Source organism: Alligator mississippiensis, chromosome 4, assembly GCF_030867095.1.
Source record: "Alligator mississippiensis isolate rAllMis1 chromosome 4, rAllMis1, whole genome shotgun sequence".
In the NCBI taxonomy this organism is placed as follows: Eukaryota; Metazoa; Chordata; order Crocodylia; family Alligatoridae; genus Alligator; species Alligator mississippiensis.
The window spans coordinates 116,244,366-116,268,200 of NC_081827.1; the positions used below are offsets into that span (position 1 = coordinate 116,244,366).

At 41.4% G+C, this 23,835-nt stretch overlaps 2 protein-coding genes across 9 annotated transcripts in view; both read left to right on the plus strand.

Moving 5' to 3' along the window:
• WNK1 (WNK lysine deficient protein kinase 1) overlaps nucleotides 1–23,835 on the plus strand; it is a 145,720-nt gene that overhangs the window by 93,790 nt on the left and 28,095 nt on the right. For 3 of the 8 annotated variants that reach the window (XM_059726505.1, XM_059726498.1, XM_059726504.1), the window contains 13 exons: nucleotides 8,306–8,383; nucleotides 9,774–9,923; nucleotides 11,012–11,485; nucleotides 12,536–12,817; nucleotides 12,956–13,009; nucleotides 13,473–13,561; nucleotides 14,196–14,358; nucleotides 15,074–15,190; nucleotides 17,486–17,659; nucleotides 18,343–18,388; nucleotides 18,543–18,683; nucleotides 19,150–20,585; nucleotides 23,571–23,654. In XM_059726505.1, coding sequence (XP_059582488.1) covers nucleotides 8,306–8,383; nucleotides 9,774–9,923; nucleotides 11,012–11,485; nucleotides 12,536–12,817; nucleotides 12,956–13,009; nucleotides 13,473–13,561; nucleotides 14,196–14,358; nucleotides 15,074–15,190; nucleotides 17,486–17,659; nucleotides 18,343–18,388; nucleotides 18,543–18,683; nucleotides 19,150–20,585; nucleotides 23,571–23,654 — 3,288 coding nt within the window. The remainder of the gene's footprint in view (nucleotides 1–8,305; nucleotides 8,384–9,773; nucleotides 9,924–11,011; nucleotides 11,486–12,535; nucleotides 12,818–12,955; nucleotides 13,010–13,472; nucleotides 13,562–14,195; nucleotides 14,359–15,073; nucleotides 15,191–17,485; nucleotides 17,660–18,342; nucleotides 18,389–18,542; nucleotides 18,684–19,149; nucleotides 20,586–23,570; nucleotides 23,655–23,835) is intronic. The other 5 variants (XM_059726500.1, XM_059726499.1, XM_059726502.1 and 2 more) reach the window with 5 other exon arrangements.
• Nucleotides 1,533–8,299, plus strand: LOC106740227 (uncharacterized). The gene has a single exon (XM_059726513.1). The coding sequence runs from the start codon at nucleotides 3,767–3,769 to the stop codon at nucleotides 5,093–5,095; it is 1,329 nt and encodes a 442-aa protein (XP_059582496.1). The 5' UTR covers nucleotides 1,533–3,766; the 3' UTR covers nucleotides 5,096–8,299.

Genomic DNA, 23,835 nt, shown 5'->3' on the forward strand with positions numbered 1-23,835 from the left:
CCAGACTAAAATATGGATTCATAGCATGTCTTGGATCCTAAACTATTCCACAATCTTGGCATGGCCAGCTTCCATATTGAATGACTAGTGACCTTTGAGAGAGGATGAGAGAACAAATATATTTAACAGATAGTCATGTTGCTTAATGTATTACTGGGTGGCATTCATGTACCAGAGTGATGAGACTGGTATAAGAACCTTCACAGAACACAATAGTAGAGAAATCATGAGCAGTCTTTTGGATCAGTCAAGTAATTGGTAGGGCAAACTTTGTTAAAATTAATTGCAGCTCTTCAGACAGCCACCCATCTAGTAGACTTCTTGCAAAACATAGGACTCCAGCTCAGTTCCCTTTTGAGGGAAGGTGATGGGCCAGGTTACTTCAAGTCTCCAGAGAGAGAAGTACATCTTGAGATTTTTGGGCTGTCCTCTAGACTAACACTTCCGTCTTTTATTTATTTTAAAGCAGTACAATTCTTTAATTTGGTCAGATCCTGATGTTAATGGCTTCTTGCCAGGATGTGGCAAAACTACCAAATTTTAACTTTTTTTTTAAATACAGTTACTAGAAAATACATTCTTATTTTAACAGTAGTCTCATACTTTGAAAATAACTTTACATTTTGCTTTACACTCTATTGTGGATGGTATGTTCTATTTCTTATGTAATGAGTTGGCTGAGGAAAGCACTAACTGCTTTCTGTTAGTTTAGTTGTATGTTTAGGAAACCAAACTGCTTTCTCAAAAGCCTCTCTCAAAAGTTGGAGGGGCAAATGACACTAAGAACTTTGACGTGCATCACTTATTACCACCTCCTCCCTGACCCTAAAGCAGGCATCTAAAGCCTCCTTTTATAAGTTTGTAGGGCCTTTCATGGGCTGAATTGTCAGGCACTGGAAACACCACTTCACTGGCTCTGGAGAGCTTTATACTTTGAGCAGATATATCTTCTCATCTCTGCTGTGCTCTTTGTGTGCATATACAGGTTGTCTTGTAAAAGCACAAATAGAAATTTCTTTGCTGTTCAGTTTTATCTAAAGCAAACTTGAGTCCTCACAGGTACACACACCTTATTCAGTGTGTGTACTGGCCTTCATTAAGCTCCTTCATATATCCTTTTGTACACATAGCAGTCGGTACTAGCTGATCATTGCGTGCATCTACCTTTCTATCTCATTAGTTTTGCAGTTTGTTTTCATTTTCAAAATATTCAATTCTTTAATTTTTGTTTTCCTCCTTAGCCTCAACGTGGTCGTAGCATGTCAGTTTGTATCCCCCATCTTTCTGCTGTTCCCTTTTTGTCCTGCATCCCTCCCAGTGCTCCTTCCACCCCACCGCCAGCGCTGTCTGCACCTCTTTCTCCTTCCTACCTTCGGACTGCCCCTGAAGAAACCTTTGCAGAAAAGCTTTCTAAAGCCCTGGAGAGTGTCCTGCCCATGCACTCTGCCTCTCCACGCAAGCACCGACGCTCCAGCCTGCCATCCCTCTTTATCAGCCCCGTATGTGTTACCATATGCCTCCTGGCACACTAAGATAAGTTACCATTAAATACATCCTGGGCTTTGGGCGTTTTAAAGAAGAGTAAAGGAGATGACTTTTTAACTTGTGCCCTGTGCTACTGGAGTGCTGATTCCTTTTATTTGGGAAGCAGTGTGCTTATATGGGTAACAAATAATTTTTATTAATATTAGGAGTATTTGACAGCTTAAAGCTTTAGGGAAAGGACCAACAATACCAGTGAAGGTAAAAGGAGAAGCTGCAATCCAGTCCCTGTCTTTAAAAGGTTAGTGAATCGCCTCTCTGCATCTGCTCCTGAGCAGTCAGTGAGATTAACAGTTGTATGCAAGATCTGACAATGTTGTTACAACAAGCATTAAAATGTAACCTGTTTGTAGCTAGTTTGCCCAAGGCCTGTTTCATGGGGACAGTGACACTTATTAATTTTCAATGTTATAACAAATATGACTGTTCCCACCAGTGTGAATAGCAAATACCACTTCAGCTTCCTCCTGTTTGATTCCTAAGGGAAATTGTAACTTTAAGCTTTTGTTCATTTCCATATAAATATTCTCTGGGAGGGATTTTGACTTTTTTGGGAGGAGATTTTTTTGGGTGCCAGTCCTCATAAAGTAACTTAATTTTGAATCCAACTGAAGGGTGTTAAATCCAAGAATATATAAATTGAAGCTGAGGAAAATTTCTGGCTTCTACCCTATCCAGTAGAGCACAATACAACTGTAGACTCCCCCTCTGCCTGAAGAAGAGTGTTTGTACCTGAAACCTTGCAAAGAACTATTTTTTCACTACTTAGTGGGTCTAATAAATATCAGATTTACCCAAAGAACCTTGTCTGCCTATGTCCTTAGACCAACATGGCTACAACCAACACCCTCAAATCAAAGAGGAAGTTGGAGAGCATGGACTCAGTTTCTAGAACACGATTTAGTCTTTCTTTCTTGCTCTTTTCCTTATTCACAACACTGCAGTATGGGAGTTTGTTGCTGCTTTTCCAGGGGGCAAATGGAATGACCTAGTTGATAAAATAAGCACAAACAATTCTAAATGTTGTTGTAAAGAAATCAATTGTTGAGAGAATCTACAAAAGTTTCCTCTGAAAAGGGTAATATTGTGCCATGGCTCAATATGCTGCACATTAAGATAAAATGATCTGCATAATCTACACCTTTTTATTTAATACCCTGTTGGATATTCTTGAACAAAATCTTCCTTATTTTGAACTCTTTGTTGGTTGGGGCAACCTTCTTGATGTTTTTTATCCTGTGAGTCTAGAATATGGTACAGAAGGTGCGCACACAGTTGCTACTGTTCTTTCAAGAGCAGTTAAAAATACATATTTAATATCAGTAGAAAAGTATGAGGCACTGCTGTAAATCAGCGCAACATTTCAATTCACAGTAGTTTTTAGTAATTGTGTGACTTCCCAATTTTAGTGTTTGACCTGGAAAAAGGAAAAGGTTTTTTTTTGGGGGGGGGGGAGTTGTGTGGTTTTTTGTTTGTCTTTTAATCCATCTGTCTAATGCAGGGGGATGGCTTGAGGACTTCACTGTAGCACTGTCATAAACTGTCTGAAGTTTGATATCCAGGTTAAATGCACAGGAATGGTGTAACCAATCCCAGTGAGTGTTGATAACTAACTAAATGAACACCAAAAGGAAAGAAGTAATAGTAGAAATCGACTGTTGAGGTGATGCAGTGTAATGGGCAACTGTATCAGGTGGCTTAATCTTGTAGCCCAAAGAGGAACTTTTTTCTTTTCCTGTAGTCTGCACATGTAGACGCTGGGGCTCCTTAGAGGCCAGCAGTACTGTACCCTTTTATCCATGACTAACTGAATATAATGACCCCCAAATACCCCTGAACATCTCTTGCTGTTGCTTGTCTTTTTGTGGGCTTGCAAATACAAAATTGTTGCTGCATTCTCACTGCTAGTTCATTCTGAACCTTTCTTAAAGCAGTTGCAAATACTCCTGGACAACTTATGATTGGTATGTCCTATTTCATTGTTACTGGCAAAACTATCTTCCTTTTTTGTGAGAAAGTGGGCAGGACTGGAAAAGCAGCTACTAGCATAAGCAAATACTTCCGTATTCAGCTGTGATCGCCATGGATGTATTTAATGGATATTTACAGCATTCCTAAACCTAAGTATGTATGTGTTTGAACATGCACTGAGTTAGGCATTCTATAAGGTTACTACCCAGAGCTGCCTAGTGAGCTGTGCATGTTAATGTAATTTCACTTCTAAATGTATGAATTACTTGTCTTGTTCATATCAATACAGCCTCAGTCCATGGTGCATCCACGTGGGGGAACACCAACGTTCCCAGATTCACAGATATTTTTCCCTACCGTTCATGAACGGCCAGTGTCTTTCTCGCCACCACCTGTTTGCCCGCCAAAGGTGGCAGTTGCTCAGCGGCGCAAGAGCACTTCTTTTCTGGAAGCCCAAACCTGCCATTTCCAGCCCTTGCTGAAGACTGGCCAAAATTTAGCTCCCCCAGGTGGTAGTCCAACAAATTGGACCTCAGAGGCAGTGGTTATGCTGGGCACACCTCATAGGGTCACTGGAGAGCCACTGCATGTACAAGTCAATCCAGTGTTTGAGCCTGCTCCAGTGTATAGTGACTGCAGATCTGGTCCAGCACCTCCTGAGGATGCTCACTATAGAATGCATCCAGAAGCAGTGTATTTAGTGGGTATGCACTATCCACCGCAGTTGCAGGAGCACTATGATACAATGGCATATAATTCCCAGGGGACTGAACAGCATTTGAAACAGGTGCCTGAACAGAAGCATGTGCAAGGTGGCCTTCCCCAGAGCTCTGCTTTTGACTACCAATCTGGGCAGACATTCCTGGCAAGACCCTTTCAGACGCTAAGACTGGATTCTGGGATGGGCCCTCTTTCACCATTATTGAGTGCTTCAGCTCCATTAAGTGCAGATTCCACACAGATGAAGTTCCACCAGGTATTTGTTCCACATTCTGCTCCTGCTGTGCTAACCCACAGTGGTGATGGGAGAGCAAGCTGTGTCTTCGAGTTCCATGTGCACACGCCAAGTTCTGCTCCAGGAGAAGGGGGCGTCTTACCCCAGCGTGTCTACAGAAGCCGTTGTGGCTCCACGGATTTTAATCAGGAGGAGTCCACTCAAAGCATAGGGCTGCATGGTCGTCTTCAGCCTGTGACAGAGGAGCAGTGTAACTACCTTGGTCCTGAGCTAACAGTGCCTAGAGGAGGATCTTTCAGATGGAGCTGGCCAGAAGGAAGCCCAGAATACTCAAGTGACTCATCACAGCTGACTTCATCGGATATTGGCGATTTCCAGTCTCCTCCTCCTCCTGCAGGGCAGTCTTCTACAGCTTTTGCTTCAGACTTCTCATTCCCCATTGTTCAGCTGCCTCAGAAGGTATTGCAAGAGTCGCAGCTCTTCATCTGCTTCCCACAGGGAGCCTCAGCTCAGCAAGCCTTGTCCACCTTGCTTTCATCAGGACCATCTGCACTCTATCCTCAGGTTATAGGAGCAAGCCCTTCCAGAATTTCTCTGCTTTTTTTTTTAAGTCATCCTTTACACTAAGGAGAAGGGTTCTTTTTCCTTTCCCTTGCATTTTCCTCATCCTTGTTGTCCCGTCCCGTCCCGTCCCGTTCCCCCCCCCCCAACACTCAATCCAAGTTGTTCTAGATCTTGGAGCTGAAAGAGAGATGTGTTTCAATAATAGAAATTAAAAGGATTTTGGTATCATACCGGGTCCCATCTAAGTAATGGTGGAGCATCAACAGTTTCCCAAACTATTGTCTGGGCAAAAAACATCTTCGTAGGAGAGGGCCTTCTGACAAAGGTAACAAATAATCAGTGCTGTTTAGGCTGGTCAGCTTGGGTTCAAGTTGTTTGAAGTACAGGTTTGACCTTCAAACCTGGAAAGTTGGTTGAGTTGCTATAAAAAGGCCTGACTCATTGGCAGGGGTCTGCTTAATTTACAGTTATTGCAGAAACCGTGAAAACAGCATTGCCTGTGATGGCCTGGAAATATTGCATTGCCCGTGATTTCCTGTGAAATCAACTTATTTTAAAAAAAACCAAACAAACCCAAACCCCAACGTATTATTCATATAATGCACTGGGACATTCTAGAAGAGTGTTTACTGCAATGTAAAGACAGTGTGAGCATAGATTGTGATCGAGGGTTACTGTCTGCTAGTGATTTAAACTAAGTGAAGGTGCCAGTCAGTGAAGTGAAAATGTTTCAGTGCCATCTTTTAAGATGTTAAATGCAATGCCACTCTGCCAATTGGAGGCTGGGGTGGGGCTGCCAGGAAATGCCTGCAAAATCTGTTCTTGTGCCACAACCAAGCTGCAATAATTGTTTTGTCTTCCCGTGAGTTAACTAGTCCCCTAGTCACTGGTAGGAGGAAATGCTTGACTGGAGGATCTTGCTTACTTTGGTCACACAGTAAGAATATCCTTCTTTGAATTTTATACCATAGCAAAATACATTGTACACCATGTAGAATAAAAAAAACCTGAAATGCCAGCTGACTTCTTCAGTGTTCAAAACCAAAAAAAAATCCTTTTTAGGTTTAAGGGATTTTGAGGGGTGGAAAATGTATTTATACACATCTAGAAATGTATGTGTTGATGGAGAACTATATGTAATAGTAATATTACTATTAAATATTAATATTTAATTTAACAAAACTAGCCCTTAAACAAAAGCCAGCAGCTTTTGTGATATTTGAGTTAAATAATTCATAAGGTAGCACTTGCACAGCTGCAGGATATGGGGCTATTGAAAAATGACCTCATCCTTAGATGTACGTGTTTAATCAGCATGTACAGGACTTCCCTTTTTGAGTGCCTCTGTAGTATCCCACACTACTGTGTGTACCATCAGTGGTATATTTTAACTGTGAGGTATTTACGTGATGTACATAATTTAAGTCTCACAGCTTTGTATACTTAAAAAAACAAAAAAGCAAAAAACCCCCAAAACAGGCCTCTCTAAACAGAATTTCTATAATGGAAGAGGAACTTCCTGGAAGTAGGCATCTTATCCCTTGCTCCCTTCCCTTACCTCTTTGTTGCAGGAATGAAATAAAGGCTCTCTCCAACCATGCCAGTTGTACAGGGTCCTAAAAAAAGCCTTTTGGAATGGGAGATGATACCTTGGGAAGGAAAATAGCTTTGCTTTCCTACTAAACTAAATAAAGTAAAATCCATAAGTATTTCTTTCAAGTCAGAACATGAGATGGTATAGTTTTGACTTTCTTCTTTCCTTCCTTCAGTCTGAGGAGAGAATGTGTTGCATGCAGCTTTTACTCATCAATCTTAATGGTGGTTTCTGCTGTCCAAGAGAACTTGCCGAATGACCATTCAGCACAAGTCCAGTGAAGTGTTTTGAAACCACGTGGTATTGTAATACTCAGCTGGCCTTTCATTATAATGAACTTCAGTAGGTAGTTTCTGTTATACATGAAATAGCTGAGTACACATGAGGTGATGAAACACATTGCCTATTAGAGCTCTTGATTGATACATTAAAGTAGTGCAGGTTTTATAGGTCTACGCTTTAACCCAATGTGGATAGATGGTTAAGCAGCTGGACCTAAAACGTACCATTTAAAATCATAGATAAGAGAGCTTCAGGCCCAACTTAATATTTAGGGAATTTTCTTTGGGGTGGCACTGTGCTTTCCAAAGGGTTCCCTGCCCCCAGTTGCATAATAGGAATGTTTGTAAAAAGTGTTCAGAGAAGAAACACTGCATTGCAAGCTTCTATAGCTTGTATCCAATCAGAGGACATCTATTTGTTATTAAATTGAAATTGTAGGGGAAGATTTGCCTTCCCATTTCAATACTTTTAGATGCATTTATAAATATATCAGATATTCTTTGTAGTCGGGCTTCCCACTGAAGTGACAGAAATATAGGGAAAGCTGCTAGAAGATCTTTCTCCTGTCCCCTCCCCCTCTCCTCTAGCTCTGTCCCAGTATCTGATAAAGAAATGTAATATTGGAATAAAAAAAAAGAATGAATCTGCAGAAGTGTTGATTGCCATAACATTTCCTCAATCTCTTTCACATTCATTTGTAGTGTCATTCATCCATTCTTTTCTTTGCTTATTCATTCAAAATTGTCTGTTTTTAGCTTGGACTCTGTGGACTGGGGCTTTCTGTCTCTCTCCAATAGCTGATCCTTTTGATGGTTTCTGAGCTCTCCTGAGAGCCTAGAAATGATCTAGCTTGTATTTTTGGCATGCCTATCAGTGAGCCCATAACATGCACGTGCACACAGAGTAGAATTTAATAATGATCTGGAATTCTGTATATCTTTGGATGGTGCTCAAAGATATAGATTTATTTCCTTTTCCTTGCCTTCTCTCTGCCCCTTGCCACCTGTGTGTGTGCCCCCATTTGGGGAAGGAGGGCATGTGAAAAATAAAGTTTGTGTTTTGTTTCCTGGTCTTGATCCTGATCCAGATCCTAAAGAGACGCTTCTGAAGAATGAAGTTGGTAGGCTGATTTACCTAATGGGCAAGATTTGGGTTGTAAAGGCATTCTGGGGTGTTTTTGTTCTGAAATACTTGACAAATGGAACTCGCTACTTCCCATAGTGCTTTGTTCTGGATTAGAAGTTGCTATAATAGAATCAAATTATAGAATACAGTCATGAAAACTGTGTAGGAACCTGTTCCAGTTAGGCCATCTTGGCTAAAAAGGAATTTTGGTTGCTTGTTGCAGAAGTTACAAATTGCAGAGTCTGATTCTACTTTCCGTTTGATTCCTCTAGACGCAGGTGCAAGGCCAGGCAGCTTCCAGTACTTTATCAGGTGGTGTGCCATCCCAGCCTACCCCGCTCGCTCAGCAGGTAAGAAAAATGGTTCCAGAACTGAATACACATTTAATTTTTAAAACTTGCTGGCTGGCTGTTTTTGCTAGTCCTAAATATTTTCAGTGTTGCTTTCTGTTGACTTGACAGGCAGGGAGACATCTCTGTAGTTTCAAATTGGGGAAGGGGTTCTTGAGTTTAGATGGTATGTACCAGTTGGTCTGGCCCCAGTCAATGGTGCAACTTCTGTATGGTTTAGTGACTTGTACTGCCTTCATCTCGACTAAGATACATCAGTGAAGACCTGTTTTGGATAAACTCTACTTTTGCAGCTCCAAGGGGGCTCCGTTTTTGTTTTAAATAGGCAAAAGGGGACATCTTCTCTACTCCACAGACTCCTTAAAGTTACCATATTTACTTCTAATATGAGCTTGTTTTAGAAGCTGGAATTTTGAAGTATGCATTTTGTAATGGTATATGTGGAAGATGTGAGGCAATCTTAATGAGAATTTCTAAGCATGTACACTTTGTAGGTAATGTTTGAAGACTTCGGTCTCTTGCCTTGGGCTTTTTTTTTTTGCTTTTTACTATTGAAAGATACTAGTCATCTTGAGCTTTGGTACAACTATCTTTCAGAAGTGTTTTGTGAATACTGTTTTTTTATGCCTTGTAGGAAAGGCATATAATCTTTCCCTTTTATCTTTTGGAAAGGGAATTCAGACTAACCTAGTATAAGTAACCTAATTTATAATAATTAAAGAATGTAAGTTGGTGCAGACATGAATTGGAAGCACCAACCTTATGGTAACTCTATCCTTTTCACCATTTTGGTATTCCAGTTCCTATATGTGTAAAATCTAACTCTCTTTTTTTCCAATTTCAAGGTTCCACTTGATGTCAGATGAAAACAGACTTCAGTCATTTTTTTTTTTTTAATTTCTTGACTTTCTTTAAAGTTACACTATAGCTATCACAGCTTTTAATGTTAAACAGCCAGACTTGAATCCTACAAATTAATATCTGTATGTGCATTGTTTTTTGCTTGGGTTCACAGAAAAGATTCCACTCAAATTGTCAGTTGTTCTCTTGACACCTTAGTGTGCTCTCTTCTGGGTAGCACTGTATCTGTCTTTATATACTGCACAGTATCGTTTATTACTTTTGCACTGAAAATCTGTGTATATGCATTAATTTTTGCTGTGACAACCTTGGACTAGGGATCAGTGTTGGTGTTAGGTTAGTACTGATTATTAAAAATGGTTCTCCTGAACAGACTGCAGTTAAATTTTTGAGAGCTTAGTTGCCTGGGTGGGGGGGAGATGGGCAAGGAGGAGCTGACTCATCTTGGGGTGTTTTTTGAAAGTGGGGAAACTTGAGAAGCTTTCTCTACAGAAAAAAAAAAATTCTTATCACCTCCTTTCTGCCACAGAGTGCACAGCAGCTACCTGCTTCCCAGCAAACAGGACAGTTTCAGTTGCAGCAGCCACCAGGTTCCAGTGGAGGTGCCCCAACACAGGCTGTTACTCAAACCCAGGCTCCACAGATCATGCCAATGCCTCAGGCACCAGTTGGGTCACAGGTAAACAAGCTTGGTCTTTCTGATGCGAGGCATACTCTCTTCTGATGGACTTCCTGGCTGTCCCTCTTATGTTCCATCTTCCTTCTCTAAAGATTCAGAGTTGCAGGAGGTGACATGTATATCTTGCTTACCAATTTGTCAGGAAATGCTGCATGTGTGTAGCTAGAAAGAAATGTTCTTTGGAACATGTAGCAGGAGTTCAACAATATAGGTTGAGGAGCCATAGCACCTGAAAGGAGACCTTGCTTATGCAGATCTGTCATAGTGTCTGAAATGTGACTAAGGTACGAGTTCAAAGATTAACGTATACTGTATTATCTCCATTTTGAGAAGTTTTGTTTACCATTATTTTGAAGCCCTGGATGAATTGCACTTCTAGGACAATAATATTTATATAAATATCAGAAACATCAGCTCTTTAGGTGATGAGCCACATGTACCTTCTCTTTCAGACCTATCTTCTTGCCTAGCCAGCCTTTCCTTCTTCCTTGCCTAAGATGCTTCTCTTTCTGAATGGTTTTACTGCAAACTGGCTTACATCTCTATCTTGAATGTGTGAACCTTAATAATTTTTTTAAACTCCTTTTGTTGCCTATTCATCACCTAAATGCTTTTTCCAGTTACGTTGGTTTGCTTCAATTTATGATTTATGCCATTCTTTGAATGCTGGCTCAGTGACTTTTTATTCCTCATTGCTTCATGCTTATATCCAGAGGAGGCCGATTTCAATGCTCTTTGTTGGGGGTGGGAGGGTACTTTTCCATAAGAAAAAAAGATTGGCTTCAGGGAGAAATTGAGGAGATCAGAATCTGTTTATATACGAGCAGATACTGTAGCAGTGGTGAGACCTTGCTGGTCCATCACGGAATGTGCATTTGTTGGAAAAACTCACTTGAAGACCTTCAGGGAAAGTGTTTCAAAATGAGAACTTTGGGACTGTAATCTGTTTTCCAGCCACTCTGCCAAGTGCACCCTCCACCCCACTCCTGAAAACTTGTGGTAACTAATTCTTTCTTTAACTAATGCATAACAATTCTGCTTTCTGCAGCCCTGCTTCCTAAAAAGTCTGTTTTTCTTTACCTCCCCAGCTTCCTGTTTCCCAACCAGTACCGATCATCCAAGGCGAACCTCAGTTACCTGTTGCAGCATCTTCTCTCCCTCAACCATCAGTTGTCCCAAATATCCCTGTTGGTTCTCATTATATCCCTGTGGGACAACCCTTGCCAACTTCCCTGCTCCCCCAGTTCTCAGCATCTCAGCTGCCCATGGCAGCACCTCATGTGTCAGTGGCTCAGCCAGGTTTCCAGTCTCTGCCCATGTCTATGCCAGCTGCCATTAATCAGCCACTACTCACTCTAGCCACATCTGCTGCAGCAGCTGCTATCCCTGTAGGATCAACTGTTGTCCCTAGCCAGCTTCCTACGCTTCTGCAGCCTGTGGCCCAGCTGCCTAGCCAGGTTCTCCCACAGCTCCTGCAGCCAGCTGTTCAGTCCGTGGGATTGCAGGCCAGCCTTGGACAAGCTGCTGAAGCTTCACTTCCAGCTGGAGATGCTTTGTACCAGGTATTATCGCAAGCCAGAGAGAGCCCTTTTCCACGTCTTGCAAGTTCCTCTAGAGCACTAAGTCTGAGTGGGCGCTGCAAATATTAGTGGATATCTGAATTTGGTATGAGTCAACAAGTCACACTTGCACTAAACAAGAATTCTGTCATTACAGATAGCATGAGAAGGCTGTAGTTTCACAAAAGCTTTGTTGAATGGCTAATATTGTTCTTTTTAATTATTATATTTTTTGGCAATGGAATTTTTAAAGTGTCGGGGAAAAAAAGTAGATGCTCAAAGATACTGCTGTCAATTAGAGTAAGAAAACAGTAGTGTCTGTGCCAGTGATCTCAACGTGGTTCAGTGTCTTGGAAAAAACTGTGTGATTACACCAGTAATTAGCCAGTCTGTTGATCCTAAAATTAGCTGAAGTGGCAGATGCAAGCCATGAAGTGGAGGGATAGTGGAAAGCACTTCGACAGCTTCTGGTTTAGTCGAATAATTTTATTTTTGTACTCAGTGTGAAAGTGGTAGACTGCATAGCAGAGGAATGTTCAAAGTGTGAGCTTCGCTGTTTTTAATGTAATGCATGCACAGTGAAATGCGCACAATTCCAGAGCACGTGGTGGTAATAAGTACTGCTTGCTTGTATGTAGAAGCGTTCTTAATACTCAAATAAGTTCAGTTGATGATGGATGGGTAGTAGGGACATTAACTATAAGTTACTGAATATTAATAGCATCAGTTGTGTAACAGTGGGCATTCAGCCTGCAATTTCTTCAGATTTTCCATTTCAAGATTTCATAGATAACTATGAGGGAAGGTGAGGATACTTTCCCCTGGGAACTCCGAGAGCCTTGGAAAAAATCTTCTGGTTCATACTGCATGGTATCTCTGGAGGTGGGCTTGTAAGGTGGTCTCTGAAAAGCTTGAACAGTGAAGGGCATTAGTTTGGAAGGTGCATCTGCTGCTTTACTTGCTATGTTTTTTCCCTTTTCTCAGTTTGTTTCTTGCTGGTTTCTTAATTTTGTCTTGAAATGCACTAACTTGGCTCCTTCATTTCTGTCCCAGGGCTTCCCATCTCGGTTGCCGCCGCAATACCCAGGAGACTCAAATGTTGCTCCCTCCTCTGCTGTGGCCTCTGTTTGCATCCCTTCTGCAGTACTGTCCCCTCCCATACCCACTGATGCATTGGCTCAGCCAGGCTACCTTACAGCAGTGGTTCAGCCTTACGTGGAACAGAACGTTTTAGTTCCTTTGGGTGGTGTAGGAGGACAGGTCCAAGTGCCCCAACCTACAGTGAGTTTAGCACAGCAGGCCTCAGCTGCATCCTCACAGCAGGCAGCCTTAGAGGTAAATGCAATCTCTGTGTTGGGTAAATGTGTAAACTCTACATTTCAAGGCATGTGGGTGTATGTGGGGGAAACTAACCCCTTCCATGTTGGTCTTCAGATGGGCATTAACGAATTTAAAAATGACTTTTTCTTACAGCAGAATGTCATGCCAGTGTGGGGACCTTGTTGCCACTGGTTGTTCTGTTGGGAAGTGAGTGTGCCTCCCAGAGGCAAAACCTGCTAGCACTTCACTTCTTGCTAGTACTTTAGATCCTTTTTGTCTTATACAAGACACTGCAATTGATAATCCTTTGAGAATCTCTCATTATACCTGTTCCCTGCAGCATTGCTGTTGCTGGGGGAGAGATTTGAATGGTCTTTGTTCTGCATTGGCTTCTCTGTTGCACATTCTGCTAGTAAGACTGGCTGCATGGCAAACTGTAGTGTCACGTTGTAGCAGATAGGATGGCTGACCTCACCAGGCACTGAGATTTGCTCTAGAACTCTTTGTTGGATGCCAAGATTTGAGCCTACTAGATGCTGGTTGTTTAATTGTTTGAAGGGTAGTGCTTTTGGCTTCACGGATTGATTGAGGGAGAAATAATGAAATGTGAGTGAGAGCAGTGAGGATACAAGACTCAGTGAGTTTCTTGAAAAGTTTTCTCTCTTCACAGGGGGTTTCTCAGGCTTCTGTTCCAGAGTCTCTACCACCAACACAGCAACCTCCTGCACAAACTACTCCATTGACTTCTTCTATGGACAGGCAAGCGTGGATTTTTTTAAATAACTAAGTTGAATTCAAATGCTTAGATATTGGCTAAGAGAAGACTTTTTTTTCTTCTAGGGTGGTTATTAAGCATCTGTTCTTTACGTGAGATGATTATCAAGAGCTTGGAAAATAGAAATAGACGTAACTTCCATTTTCCATTGAAGGCTTTTCTCCAGTGCTGAGAAGTATTATTTTTAAGCAGGGCCTGGGGAGAATGCACATTTTGTGCAGAGACCTGATTCTCCTAATCTGTTGTAGTTGCACACAGTAGGGTGCTACTCAGTCCTGTTATTACTGATACTTACTTCAGGGGTTGTATCTTACAGAGCTTGATGCCTCATCCAGGAAAATACGCTTGAACTGATTAACTTCAAAAGATGTATTTTACCTTAATAATGTGTGGTAAAATACTTGTTATTCAAATGACCATATAATATAAGGTTTAACCCTCCTCTCCCTCCCTCCATCCCCCTCTTTCTTCAACTAACCAACATTATCCTGAGAAGGCAACCAATCTCTTGGGGTGAGGGGAGGCAGGGATTAGTTGGTCACAAAATGCTGAAGAAATAGTTTTATATTAATGAAACCAATTAATGAAAATTTAAAATTCTTGCTTTCATTTTTTTAGTGCCCATTCTGATGTTGCTTCAGGTATGAGTGATGGCAATGAGAACGTTCCGGCATCTAGTGGGAGACACGAAGGGCGGACTACCAAACGGCATTATCGGAAGTCTGTACGCAGCCGCTCTCGCCATGAGAAGACTGCTAGGCCAAAACTGAGAATTCTTAATGTGAGTTAGTACTCATTTTAATTGTTGAAAACTGTTTTAGCCAGTCTGCTGAAGATGAATGGCTTATTCCTATCCCCTTCTGATTTTAATTAATCATAAATACTGATCAGCTTCCTATTTGAAATGATTACTTTTACCCAGCTTTTTTTCCCCTGTGTATACCAACATATAGCTCAATGGCACAAAGCATTCTTTCAGCTTTAGAGGTCTTTGTTCTAGAGATCAACTGAGAGGTGTGCAGGGGAGCATTAAATACAATAGAATATTGAACTAGGAAGTTAAGCTAGAAGCTGCTCCTGAGTATTTGGTTTGCATGGTGGTTTGCCTTGCTCTCAGAGTTAGGTTAGAAATGGGTTAATTTTAAGTCTGGAGTTTAAGAGATCTCATAATGCTTATTGTGTTACCAGTATATTTTTTCTCTAAAACGTTGAGGGTAGACTTTTTTTCCATTTCTTGCTTCTGTATAAGCTGTAAGGGTTAAAAAATCAGCGTTCCATAGAAAGGTGATAGAAATAAGGCAGTCATTCAGATTGGTGTGGTTTAGAGTTCCCCATGAGTTTTGGCATTCAGTGCATGTGATAGCAGGTTAGCAAGTTAATAAAAGGGCTGTAGGAGGTAAAGATCCTTTTATCTTGCCTCCCCTTGCTTTTAAAAACCAGGGAGGTTGTAGTGTCTTCTGCAGTTCAAGCTGGAAAGCATATTTCTTTTCTTCTAGGTTTCAAACAAAGGTGATCGAGTGGTAGAGTGCCAGCTAGAAACACACAATCGGAAAATGGTTACTTTCAAATTTGACTTGGATGGTGACAACCCTGAGGAAATAGCATCAATTATGGTAAGTCATAATTTAGATGTAAATGAGGAATTGAACCTTGTTGTTAACCATATTAGTAATGCAGAAGTAGTTTTGGACCTGCCTTCCTGAACTGCTGACATGGTACTGGTTTCTCTCTGTTACACTGTCTTTGTTTTCTGTTCCACTAGTTTTACCAATACCACAAGCAAATTTGTATCTCTTGGGACTATTCTCAAGAGTAGAGAATAAGTCCAAAGTTGACACATTGTTATATTCTTCTAAGGATTTGGGTCAGCTTTTGTTTGAGAACTTTTGTCCTCTGACTTTACTTCAGTTCTTACATACTTTGTGGTCTCAAATCTTATTATGTTGTCTTGTGAGCTGAGATAAGCTGCAGCCTCCATTTCTTCCAAATGTATTTATTTTCCTGTTACTGGGGGAAATGTCATTCTCTTTCATACCATAGGTGTGAATGCTATATGGCTTTTATCTACTTTGTGCATTATCTTCAGTGGCAGAAATACTTTAACTGCTAGTTATTAGTGGCTTGGCCTAGACAGTTGAAATACCACTTCTTAAAAACTGAGTTTGTGAATGGGACTCTGGGCACAAGTAGACTATCAGCCAGCTACTGAGTCCTCATTTGGACAATATATATGCCTTAATTGCTTAAAACTAGTATTGGCATAGGTTAAAGAACATAGCTCTTTTGTTCACTCACCATGTGAAATATGCATTGACATAACTTTTAATAAATACTTTTAGTACATGTTATTCATTAATAGGGGTAGTACCTCGAGAAAACACCAACAGTATATATAACACTTCAAAGTAGTCATGCAAACCTTGTAAAAGGGGCATCCCAACCAAGCCATAGAATGCATTTGTGATTTATTTAACTAGTGTCTGTATCTTCCATATTCACTGTATATCAGCAGATGGATATTTATAAAAATAACACTCGCCTCCCACCTTCCCCCCCAAAAAACCCAAACCCCAACAAAACCCTTAACTGTACTGCACATGTTTTCCCTGTAGAGAGAATGAGCATGTGACAGTCTTATTGCCTAACATGGTACTTGATAAGGATTGGATGATATGGTGATGAGGGTAGAGTAAGAACTTTGGAGTGTTCTATCCATCAGTGTCCCATTTCCCTCCCTCCCTCCCACCTCCTTCCTTAGGATTAGTTCTTGGTGTCTTTAACTGGTAATTAAACTTTTTAGATGCTTTTTGAGCGTGTGTCTGATTCTTAATGTAAGAAGCTGCAAGAGGAACTAGTTGAGCTGCCAATTTTCAGTTTAACAAACTGCACCAAGAAATTAACCTGTGATGCCAACTTCTTTAGATAAATGAGACTTGGACTAGAAATGAAGTAGATCAGCTGTGCCAGGATGCTAGCAGAGCTGATCTGTTTCACTGGGTGAAACATCTGTCACCCATTACCCACCTGTTGATTTTGTGGGACAGTGGGTGTTATGTTCTTTTGGAGCTTGAGGGGCCCAGTCCTGCATGCCCTGGAAATCCTTGCATGGGATCAAGCCCTGGGAGGGCCTGCCTAGCTTTCCAGTCTTAGAAATGTGCCCAGGGAATCTTGGGACACATCTCCACAAACAGGGAACCTGGGCTTTCCTTGCTTAGACATGTACCTTGGGGAATCTCAGGGTATGACTGAGTGGGGAAAGTTCAGCTTTCCCCACTTAGACACCTACCTCTGGATTCCCCAGGGCACATCTCTAACTGGGGAAAGCCAGGCAGGCATTCTTAGAGCTTGGGAGGGCACCCAGTCCTGCTCAGGAGTTCCTTGGGTGCACAGGATCGGGCCCTTTCAAACACCTGAAGCACCTGCCTGGGGCAGCTGGAGAGCTGGGCTACCCTGGCTCTCACACCACAAAGCAAATGGAACCCACTGCTAAATAGCAGCACAAATTACTACCACCTTTGTTGTGGCCACAAATTTTGGGCATTTATGGAGCAAAAAGGGACATGGATACTTGTTTGCTTGGCCTTTGTGCCACTTTCCTCTTTGAGTGATAGACCAGTGCAAATAATGGAGGACCAACTCAGCGCAAACCTTGCTATTCTTGTGATGCTAGAAAAAGACACAATCCCTTTCTGCATAATTTGCAATTAAAGCAGAAGCATCTAGTTAGCTAGATAAGTGGTGTTTGTTTTTTGTTTTTTTGGTTTTTTTTGGCGGGGGGAGGAATATAGGAGTAATTGAAAGATAAGTATAGGTATTTGAATGGCTCGTGACCCATGGCTTTGATGGGATTTATTATTGTCTCCTACCTATTTTTATTTATAAGTCACCAGGTCTTGCTTTATCTGCAGGTGCAGAATGAATTTATCCTAGCGACAGAGAGAGATTCATTTGTAGAGCAAGTGCGAGAGATCATTGAGAAAGCGGATGAAATGCTTAGTGAGGATGTCGGTGTGGAGCTAGAAGGTGACCAGGGGTTGGAAAGTGCACAGGCAAAAGATGACAGCTTCTACCCAGGAACCCAGGTAAGTGGATGAATTGGCCATACTCTTTATGCCTTCCACTTTGAGTGTGATACCAGTGTTTTTGTGAGTACAGTTGCCCAGAAACTGGAATTCCCATTTTATAGGAAATTCCAAAATTAAAAAACAAAACAAAAAAAACAAAATAGAGAACTTCATTTAGAAAACAAGAACACTTTGACTCTACCTTTCTGACTTTTTTTCTAAAGCTTCCCCAGCTATCTGAAGCCCCAGCATCCTGCTAGATGGTGAGCTAGAAGCTTTTAAGGTAGTCTACCCAATAGACTGCCAAGAAGCTGGGTAGACAAATTGGCAGGAATTTGTGCAGGTGTTGAAATCCCCCTGGAATGTGGAGTGTTTATATAAACTTTTGCATAACTTTGAAATTGCCATGCTTCCCTGGAATGCTTTGATGAATATAATTTTATCAGAATTCTGTTCTGATGAGAAGTCCATCAGAAAAATGAATGTTAACTTTGAGACCTACTAAACGATTAAGTGAGAGGAAGATATAAAACATGCTAATGAAGGAATTGTGCTTGTTAACTAGGTACATTTTCACCAACTGGTTACTGTAACTGGATTTATGTTATTGTATACATTTTATCAAGACAATAAATACTTCTAAATATTTCCTGCTTTTAAGTGCAACCACTTAAATTTTAACTTTTTTTTTGTCTTTGCAGAAACTGGAGGGGGAATTCAAACAGCCTTCTATGCCCCAAAGAATAGGTAAGTTTTATAATGCTTTTCCAATTGCCTACCAGTCATGGTTTCATTCTACTGATGGATGCAAGCACATGTAGCGTGCATAGCCTTCATGGTGGGACATGTTGTAGCAAGCAAGATATGGTGCGTGTTTGATTACTGAACTTCTTTTGTTTAGGTGTGCCCCCTAGCTCCTTCACCCAAGTTGTCCATTCTGCTGGAAGACGATTTATTGTCAGTCCTGTCCCAGAGAGTCGGTTAAAAGAACAGACGTTTTTCACCACTCCTATTCCCATAGGAAAGGAAATTCCAGATGTGGGTAAGTTAGCCTGGGCCCTCATTTTGGTCCCTAAATATTTCATTCATATGTTCAGTTAGTGAGACTTAATTCAAGTGGGCAGTTCCTAAAACAATAAAAACAAAACCACAAAGTGAAGTATAAAGAACTGACTGTTCCAGTTAAAAATAAGTATTTCTGGACAATGCTATCCATGATTTCTCTTTACCCCCTCCCCTTCTTCCCCCACAAAAGCCCAAGATGTTTCCTAATTTTCTGATATGCTAGGCTTTCACAGGGTTCTTAGGGTGTCTTAATCCCGATTTTTTTTTACAATACATACTCTGGTTTTGTGGTCCTAAATCTTTTCGTTTAAAAAAACAAACAAACAAAAACCATCTTTATCAAGCCATAAGTAAAAGTGGTCTTAATTGAGTAGTGGGAGATGAGACGTACTTTAGAAAACGAATTCAGGTGAACTAATTCTCTCTTTGTCTCTTTCTTTCAGTTGCTGCCTCTCCATCCCATGGTCCTGGGATGAACCTCTCTCACTCTGCATCATCACTCAGCCTGCAACAAGCCTTTTCTGAGATCAGACATGGTCAAATAACTGAAGGACCCAGCACAGCTCCTCCAGTTTTTAACCAAACTGTACCACCATTTCCACCTGCAATTACTAGCATGGCTGGAGGCCAACAGCCTTCATCGGTGACTCCTTCGGCATCTGTCCCCTCGACCACTGGCATTTCTCTTCCAGTAACTCAATCTGTTATATTGTCTGCAGTACAAGTGACGTCTGGAGTGGCACCAAGCACAGGTGTATCTGATTCTAGTCCTCCACCATCGCAGTCTGGGCAGCAAATAGCTGGAGTGACTTCCAGCATTAGTGCACCTGCTTCTTTTTCAGTAGCTACCACTTCACAGACTGCCCAGACGACTGGAGAAATTATCCCTAGCGTCAGCATGCCTGCTTCCTTAGCACAAACACAGCAGATTTCTGGAGTGGCTGCCCTTGTTAGTCTGACGGGTGCTGTACCTCCACCTGCAACATCTCTGTCTGTTCAACAGATTGGTAGTAGTACTGCAGCTCCAGCAGCTCCACAAATGTCTATCCCACCTATAGTTCAGAATGTGGTTTCACAGCCTTCTCAGCTGAGTAGCAGTAGCTGTACCCTCAGCCAGGCAGAAACAGTTGTTGTTAGTGCACCACAACCTGAGAGTACACAAATAGTAGATAAATCACAGCTCTGCAGTGCATCTGGGCTGTCCCTTCCTATCTCTGCACCATTGTCCTCAGCAGTAGTGTCAAGTATGTCCAGTTCCTTCACTCAGCCAGCAGTGGCACATCCTTTACTCATCCCATCGGCACTTGTACCAACACCCATTTTACCCCAAGCAGTAGGTGCAGTCTCAACACCTGTATTGCCTCAAGTTCCTTTACTTGGCATCCTCCCACAGCCAGTTGCAAACCTACCTGCAGTACAGCAGACTTTGATACACAGTCAGCCTCAACCAGCTCTACTACCCAATCAGCCTCATATGCACGGTCTTGAGGCAGATGTTGACACGCAGCCTAAAGCACCTGGTATTGATGACATAAAGACCCTGGAAGAAAAGCTACGATCTCTCTTCAGTGAACATGGCAATATTGGAGCAACTCATCCATCAGTATCTCTAGAGTCATCACTGGTAATGGAGACTCCACTCATCCCTGGCATACCAACCACTGCTGTTGCACCAACTAAGCCCATGACATCCATCAGCACTTCTCTACCACCTACAAGTTTGCCCCTTGGACCAACTGGTTTAGTGGCAATGACACCAGTAGCCACACCTGGGCAAGTAGGAACCCCAGTCAGCTATGTTTCAGCACAAGGCAGCATTGCAGCAGCACCAGTGAAACCAGGGACTCCTCCCTCAAAACCACCTCTTAGCAGGGTACCGGTAAGCAATGTAGCAGTTTTGTAAACAGTTTCTAGTGTACCTTGCCAGTCTTTCAAAGAAGACTTTTCTTTTGTAGCAAAACCTGAAATCCAAACAAATGTGGCCAGTCTGTGCATTTCTTTGTTTTATTTCAGTTATGATGCACGAAGGAAAGAGAATCTTCTGTTTTACCATATCGCATTTAAATCTTTTCCTATGGAAGCAAATATCAAACTCTATATTATATCTCAGCAAAACCAAATAGGCTAGTTTTGGAGGAGGAATAAATGAGCAGGTTTATTAGGAAACAAAAACAAACAAACAAACCAGCAGATGGGTGTTTTCAAATCTATTTGACTTCGGAAATCTTTAAAGTAGCAGTCTTATTCCATTCTCTATTTTGGTAGTCAGGCATAATGTATAGGGAGACTGAAGCTTCTCCATAGTTGAGCCCTGCCTTCTGTTATAAACCTAGTCTTCAGGTGTGGCATTGTATCCTCCAAGACCCTAACATCATTTGTGTTTTGAGGTCAGTTTTTCTGTCTTCCACATGTGTAGATCTGAATAGCCAAATTTTGAGACACTTTTGTTTAGAGAAGACTTGACAGTCTGCAACATCCTTCCGTGGAGGAGGTAGGGGGCAGAATATTTGTACTTGCACCTTACCAGGAAGAGTCCAGGACAGCTTTTTTCCCCTCAGGTACAGGTAGGAAATGTGGCATCTCTCCATATGGTGATGGCACTTATGTTTGCTTAAGACCAAGATAAAAAAAAAAAAAAGACTAGAGAAGGAGCCAAGGAACTTAATACAGGCCATGAAATGAATTCCATTTTATGATATAATGAGAAGGCACCAGCATTAAACAAACATTTAGTAGGATCAGGACAAGCAGCTGGACTTCTAGACACAAGTAGACTGCCTTAAAGATTTCCACTACTTCATTTCCATCTGCCAGTGTCAGGAGTTCCTGAGATCTGCAGGTTTCCCTAACCTCAATTGATCTTGCAGTCTTTTTGCTCCCTCTTATAATTTTTTTCATTCAGGTTTTGTATTCCTGCTACCTGTCTTAGATTTGTATCCTTGAGGATTTAATATAATGTAATGTATAGGTGTTTCCAAGGACTTCTGTCTCGGGTAGCTCTGTTTTTACTGATCTTCCAAGCTCCATCTTGGAGCCTGGTAACAGGGAAGTAAATCAGCCTTGGAGAAAAAATTAAACACGCAGAGGTGGAAGATGGATATAGTAACTTGAGAGACTGTTCATGAATAGGTTGAATGGCAACACGTTGTTGCTGTAGTTGTTTGGCTTCCAAGGTTTTTGTGGAACTTTGGACCATGACAGGTATCCATCTCCAGTTAAGGCTGCGATTTATGGATGAGTCTTAAAATGCAAGCAGAAGCTTTGCTAAGCTGGTAGATGACTGATGTTAAATAACCATAAGTACCTGTACTCACTTCATTTGTCTTATGGTGGCAACTGGGACCAGGTCTTCATGGTACTAGGTGGTATTAAAACACAAGAAATACCTGCTGTGAAACACAGATTAAAAAGCTTTACAAGAATGTTGCACATGCAGGTGTTTGAGGAGAGGAATATAAATGCAGAAAAATCAGACTAAGTTGAAAGAGCCAAATATCTGAAAATAAAGTAACAGAAGATGAGAACTGGTAATGCGGTGATGTGGCTGTGATCCTTAGCTATAATTTCAAATGTTTGTATTTAAATTTATTTGCATCTGAATGATATGTAATGTTCTGTTGTGGAAAACTTCTTTGTAAATTTATTTACCTGTAAATTGTTTACTTATTTTTAAGTTTAATTTTAGGTTAATGAAGCTTGCCTAGAACAGTTTACTGTGTTTGAAGTTAATCTTCACATTCCTATTTGAGGTTTGGGGAGAGCAACAGGAGTGTGCCTTCAAAGCATTCAGTGTAGTTTAAGGCATTAGTATCTAATATGATCAATATGTACATTTCAGGGGCTTTTAATGCCTTATCTCTCAGTTTGAAGTGTAAGAGAATTTGGGGTTTGCTTATGAATGACATTCTATAGACTTCTGGCAGATGGACTGAAGAAAAAACTGATGCAACAAGGGACTCCCCATGGTTTTTTGTTTGCTGGCCTGCAACAGAGAAGGCTAGTAGCCAGTGTCATAAAGCTATTGTACCTGCATTCTGAAGTCTGCCAGTTGTGCCCTTGAAGCTTGGACATAAGATGGGGAAAAGAGTTAACTGAATTGCCTTGTATGGATTTTTATTTCAGTTGTTACTGAAGTGGGAGGGCTTAAGAACTGACTGGAATGTGCTGCTGGACTCTGCTATGAGGCTTAGGTGCCTCATTCTACCATTTCTCAATCTCTCTAACCCTTTCCATATAACCTGGCTAGATTTCCCCTTACCAACTTGCATGTCCCAGTCATCTGCCTGGGCTATCAGTGACTGCAAGTTCATGAAGATGATGGGTTAAAAAAAGTGACGCAGGGAGGTAACAAATAATGTATCTGTATGGGTGAAAACTTCCTCATGCATTAGAAGTGCCTGTTTTCTTCCTGTAAGAATTGCTTGGAGCAGTGTGCTACATTGCATGTGTTCTGCCACTATTAAACAGCAGTGGAATCTGGATATAGAGGTGTCACAAGGAAACTGGGTACAGTTTGATCCCTTTCTGGGTGGCTTTGCTTAAAGGTCATCTGCCTTTCTATTGGGAATTATTATAGTAGCACTTCTCATGAACCTTCCATAAAGATGTTAAGGTTCTGGTTCATAACTCAAGTAACTGATTTAAATTGAATTGTGATAGGCTGTTTGTTTCCCTGTGGCACCTTAAAGTAAAAAAGCCAGTAAGTATCCTAGTTGCAGCAAATGTTACCTTAAAATCCTTGCTTTCTTCCTAGGAAGTCTCCAGAGGAGAACTTTTTCAGGGTGATATGACTTATTGTAACATACTGTCTGATTCTTCTGTTTCCATGTCTGATGGACTCGCGTTTCCTGTTCATTATCCATAGGTGCTACCAGTAGGTCCTGAACTTCCAGCTGGCACTCCATCCAGTGAGCCGCTGCCACCCTTTCCAGGACCTTCACTAACTCAGGTGCTATATAACTTGGCAGACCTTCTCTCTTTCAAAGAGCATGTTCCAATTAAACACTTCATTGCATGGTCTTGGCCTTCACTTTCTCCTCTTTCAACTGTATAACCCCTTTGTATAATTGCAGCATGGACCAGAAGGTTGGAAAGGCTCACCTTTGGGATAATAGACTTTAATTTGAGCT